Source organism: Gigantopelta aegis, unplaced genomic scaffold (assembly GCF_016097555.1).
Source record: "Gigantopelta aegis isolate Gae_Host unplaced genomic scaffold, Gae_host_genome ctg1961_pilon_pilon:::debris, whole genome shotgun sequence".
NCBI lineage: Eukaryota > Metazoa > Mollusca > Gastropoda > Neomphalida > Peltospiridae > Gigantopelta > Gigantopelta aegis.
In genome coordinates, this window is record NW_024532811.1 from 107,501 (window position 1) to 112,325 (window position 4,825).

Genomic DNA, 4,825 nt, shown 5'->3' on the forward strand with positions numbered 1-4,825 from the left:
CTACACTTTTGAATTGTTCACCTTCATGCGAGCACACAACTTCATATTACTGTTGTATAAATGAAAGCATACCTTCATGGTTTTATTATGGTTTTGTTATGATTTGGTAATAAAAACAACAAGTAACTTAACCTATATATAATCATCAGAGAAAGATTTGAAAATGTATCTGGTATTTCATATCAGTTTTTATTTCGTACACCGGACTATATTAAGCTGCTGAACAATACACGAATAATGGGACACTGCACCGTGTCTTAAGAGACTGTCCACAGATTTAATTTGAAAATGACAAACGTATACTGATTATAGCCACTGTACTGTCAGGATGAATAATCAATGCTATTCCTAATCAAGTTAGCTGTCAATATTGTATTGTTAAAAGCTTGTACAAATTACGTTCGATCAATATGTTGATTGGACGATTCGTATAAAATGTAAGCATGAGGTTAAAATAAGAATAAAGGTATCTACTTACGATAAATGGTCAATCTCCTGGATTTACTTTCGATATATCCACTATACCGCCAGGATGGAGTACACACACAGTCTACATTATTCTGACGTCTGTTGGCTGTAAATGCTATTGTACAGGTTCTGGTTTCTCCACTGTCAGTGTCAGAACAAGAAGAAGACCCTCCAGGACAGGACCAAGTCAGAGTCGGTTTCGGGTTTCCACCTGTTGTAGAACAGTTCAGTGTTATGACGTCACCCTCTAACACAGGGAATACTGTTCCTGAAATAACTGGAGCTTCACTGGGTGGATCTGGAAAGAAACCAAGAAAACCATTTTAAATACAGACTCATATAATATGTTAATGTTTCTAAATACATTTTCAGCAACATTATGATATATATTCACCACATTTAAATATTCAAATTTGATGTGTGATACACAAAACCTACATTACTGACAAAAATCTCTATTACTTTCGTAACACCAACAGAACTCACTCTACTTAAAAACCAAGACCCCCCCCCCACACACACACACACACACACACACAAAAACCAACAACAAAAAAGCCACACTGCTAAATAGATATTTGTTTGATTCTCATTTCTGACACATTCAAGAGAAACTCGCAGAAAACTGTCAGACTGAACTATCCACTTCTCGACTGTGGCATAAAAGTGTTGTCCACTGTACATGTGTGATATCTGGAAATATGTGTATCTATGTTTAGCTTAACTATGTCATGGTTATGGAACAAATAAAGAAGGAAAAAAAGAAGAAGAAGAAGCTTTTAACATGTGTATTGAACATCACATCGTGGAATATCCAACGGGATGTCCACGAGAAGCTGAAAGATCCAGATTGTATTAATGTTTTCGGCGATTCCAACATTGTACTGCTAACAGAGTGCTGGTTCGATGGTGAAGAGGATTTCCAAATAAGTGGTTTTGAGTGTTTTTCACCTGTATCGCGTAAATTCAGTAAAGGGGGCGTTCCTGTGTGTTTGTACAAGAAGTGGTTGAACAAATGTATTTCACTTGAGTTATAGCATAATTTTGATAAAATTAGACAAAGCGTTATTCGAAAATAACTTGTATGTTTATATTGCATTGTTGTATATTGCGCCTGAAAATGCGAAATTTTTGTATATGTTCAACGATGATTTGTTTCAATTATTGGAAGAGCAAATCGGAACCTATAAGGAGATAGGGTACGTAACTCTTATCGGTGACCTCAACAGCCGTTCGGCTACACGACCAGACTTTATTACAGTCGATAGAATGCCACGTGACCAGCACAGAAACCTAACCGCCTTCATTAATTACGTAGAGGATGACAACGAACATGTTCGTAACTCTGAAGACCCAGTAACAGTTAACAATTTCGGTCGTTGTTTATTACAGCCCTGTAAAACAACTGGAATCCGTATTTTAAATGGCAGAACCAAGGGTTACAGAACTGGTAAAATAACTTTTTTATAATGACCGTGGGTGTTGTGTTATAGATTATGCTTTGTGTGACGGTCGAATGCGTAGCAATATTTTGTTGTTAATTGTTTTAATGCTTTTTCAGATCATGACCCGATTGTGTTATCACTTAAATGTAGGCAGAAACAAAGTATAGTGTAAAGAAATCTGTAGTGTGGAACTCCGATAATGAGAAAGACATTTCTAATTGTGTTAGGAGCCTGGCGATCTCGTACTGGCGACTTCGCTAAACAGACATGCAACACGGAAGTAAATATGGCGATCTCGCCACAGCGTGTCCGAACAAAAAAATAGTAGTATAAGTGGTATAACCCTGTAGTTTTGGCACAAAAACATGCTGATAATGACAGTAGATATATACTATAATACATGTTGTAATATATGTCTTCTAGCAAGTCTAATATGTAGGATAACTTCGCCTAACGATGAAAATAAGTCCTGGCGAACTCACCCGGGGCGACTTCGCCAGGGCGAGATCGACACGGGGCGAGATCGACATACTTCTTGTGTTAGACAAAATGAACAGAACTTATTCAGTGCTACCGTTGGTCTGGAAAATTAATTTGAAAGTATAGATTTATGTGTTGAAAAGTTAAATTCAGTTATTGATGAAATGTTCGGTAAATACTGTTAGGAAAAATCGTGTCATAATATGTAACTGTGCCTGCCATGTGAAACGTGTCAAACAGGAACATACAATCAAGGTTCAGGAATTTATTCCCAGGCGGAACCAGAACTTATAAAACAATTCTTTATTCAATTCTTTATTCACCGTAAGCATAGCGGCTTATTGGTATGAACAAACAACAATACTAGTAAACATACAATATCACATGTACATACAATTAGGATAATAAATAGAACACACACACACACACACATGTACATATATATTCTCAATAAGGAGAATGTAAATTATAGTTTTATAGGTAGAGTATTATATACAAATTGACATTCAAATGCAACATATTATATATCTTGATAATTCCAGTATATTTAGACTAAGGAAGTTCGAATTTTAAATGCTTTAAATATATATTTTCCCAATTTACACAATATATTTTTGTTTTTACTGGTCAGCAACTGTATAAACTTTAGCATAGATGGCCTATTCCAGTAGTATTTCTTTATATAATTTTCTCTTAAATCTCTGTACAATTTACATAATAATACAAAATGATATTCATCTTCTACATCTCCGCTATTACAATAAATGCATACTCCATTGGGACGACTTATTTTCTTATATCTACCAGTTTCTATTGCCAAAATATGTGAAGATAGCCTTAATTTCGTAATACATGTTTTATAAATATCAGGTATAGGTTTGACCAAGTATTGTTGAGTTTTTAAGTCTTCGACCAAGTATCTATACAAATTGCCGCATTTCACAGATGTATTTAGCTGATGGTAAAGATTCTGCAATGCTTGGTCAAAAATCCTTTGTTTAATTAGTGATAAATAATACATCGTACTTTCTACCAGATGATCCTGATTGTCCCAAATATAACCAAGCCCCAACTCTTGAAACGTTTTCTTAATAAAAAAAATAGCCAGTTATTTTTATAGACGCAGCTAGATTTCATCTCACTATACATTGTACTCATTATACAATTATCAGTTTTGATCAGTTTGAACCAATATTTCATCATACGATAGGTACGTTCATGCACCAATGGATATCTACCTAATTCAAAATAAATCATAATATTGCTTGTACATCCTTTAACTTTTAGAAAATTTTTACAAAAATCAAGGTGAATTTTTTCAATTAAATCTGCTTTTTGAAAACCCCAAATTTCACAACCATAGAACAGTACGCTAGCTACATACGTATCAAATAACGCCAACAATGAACTTTGGTTTAAAAACAAGGGCTTGGAACTTTTCTTCATTGCAAAACATGCTTTTCTTCCTTGTTCAGATATACATTTTATAGCATGTGAAAATTTGCAGGTAAAATGTAGGACAATACCAAGATAGTTAAATTGGTCTACTACTTCGACCGAGTCACCATCATAGGACCATTTTTCATCATCTAGTAATTTACCACGTTTTCTGAAAATCATAATTTTGTTTTTTGTTTTATTTACAGTTAAACCCCATTTGTTATTATAAAGGAACAATGTGTCAAGCATATGCTGTAATCCATATATACTTTCAGAGAAAATAACCATATCATCTGCAAAGAGTAACAGAAAAACACTGAGATCTCTAAACATAGTATCAGGGCAACCCTTAACAATAAATTAATTTTCTAGGTCATTTAGAAAGAGTGAAAAAAGTATCGGTGATAAAACTTCACCTTGCATTAGGCCAATGGTATTTTTAAAGAAATCAGATCTAAAACCATTTACATTTATGCAGGATCTAACACAGTTATACATAGATTTTAATACTTTTAACAGTTTGCCATTAATTCCGTACTTAAATAGTTTGGTCCACAGATTATATCGATTCACAGAGTCAAACGCTTTCTTATAATCCACAAAACAGCAATATAATTTACCATTATGTTCCAGAGATTTCATTATTATAGAATATAGCGAAAATATAGCATCAACAGTGCTAATTCCTTTTTGAAAACCAAGTTGCGCATCTGTTATAATGTTGTATTCTTCTGACCACTGATATAACCTTTTGTTAAGCACACCGGTAAACAACTTAGCTAAACAGCTTACCAAACTTATACCTCTGTAATTGTTCGGATCATTTATATTACCTTTTTTATGGACTGGTACAATGACAGCAATTGACCATACAGTCGGGTAAAATCCAGTGTTCAGTATTACATTAAATAACTTACAAATCACTGGCAATAATATATTTTCAAATTCGATAAAGAACTCATTCATAATACCATCTAGCCCGTGGCTTTTGT

At 34.0% G+C, this 4,825-nt stretch overlaps 1 protein-coding gene across 1 annotated transcript; it reads right to left on the reverse strand.

Moving 5' to 3' along the window:
• Positions 1 to 715: 715 nt before the first annotated feature.
• Positions 716 to 4,013, reverse strand: LOC121391214. The gene is made up of 3 exons (XM_041522915.1): positions 3,516 to 4,013; positions 3,166 to 3,480; positions 716 to 766 (listed from the first exon to the last, which is right to left on the reverse strand). The coding sequence occupies exons 1-3, from the start codon at positions 4,011 to 4,013 to the stop codon at positions 716 to 718; spliced, it is 864 nt and encodes a 287-aa protein (XP_041378849.1).
• Positions 4,014 to 4,825: the final 812 nt, after the last annotated feature.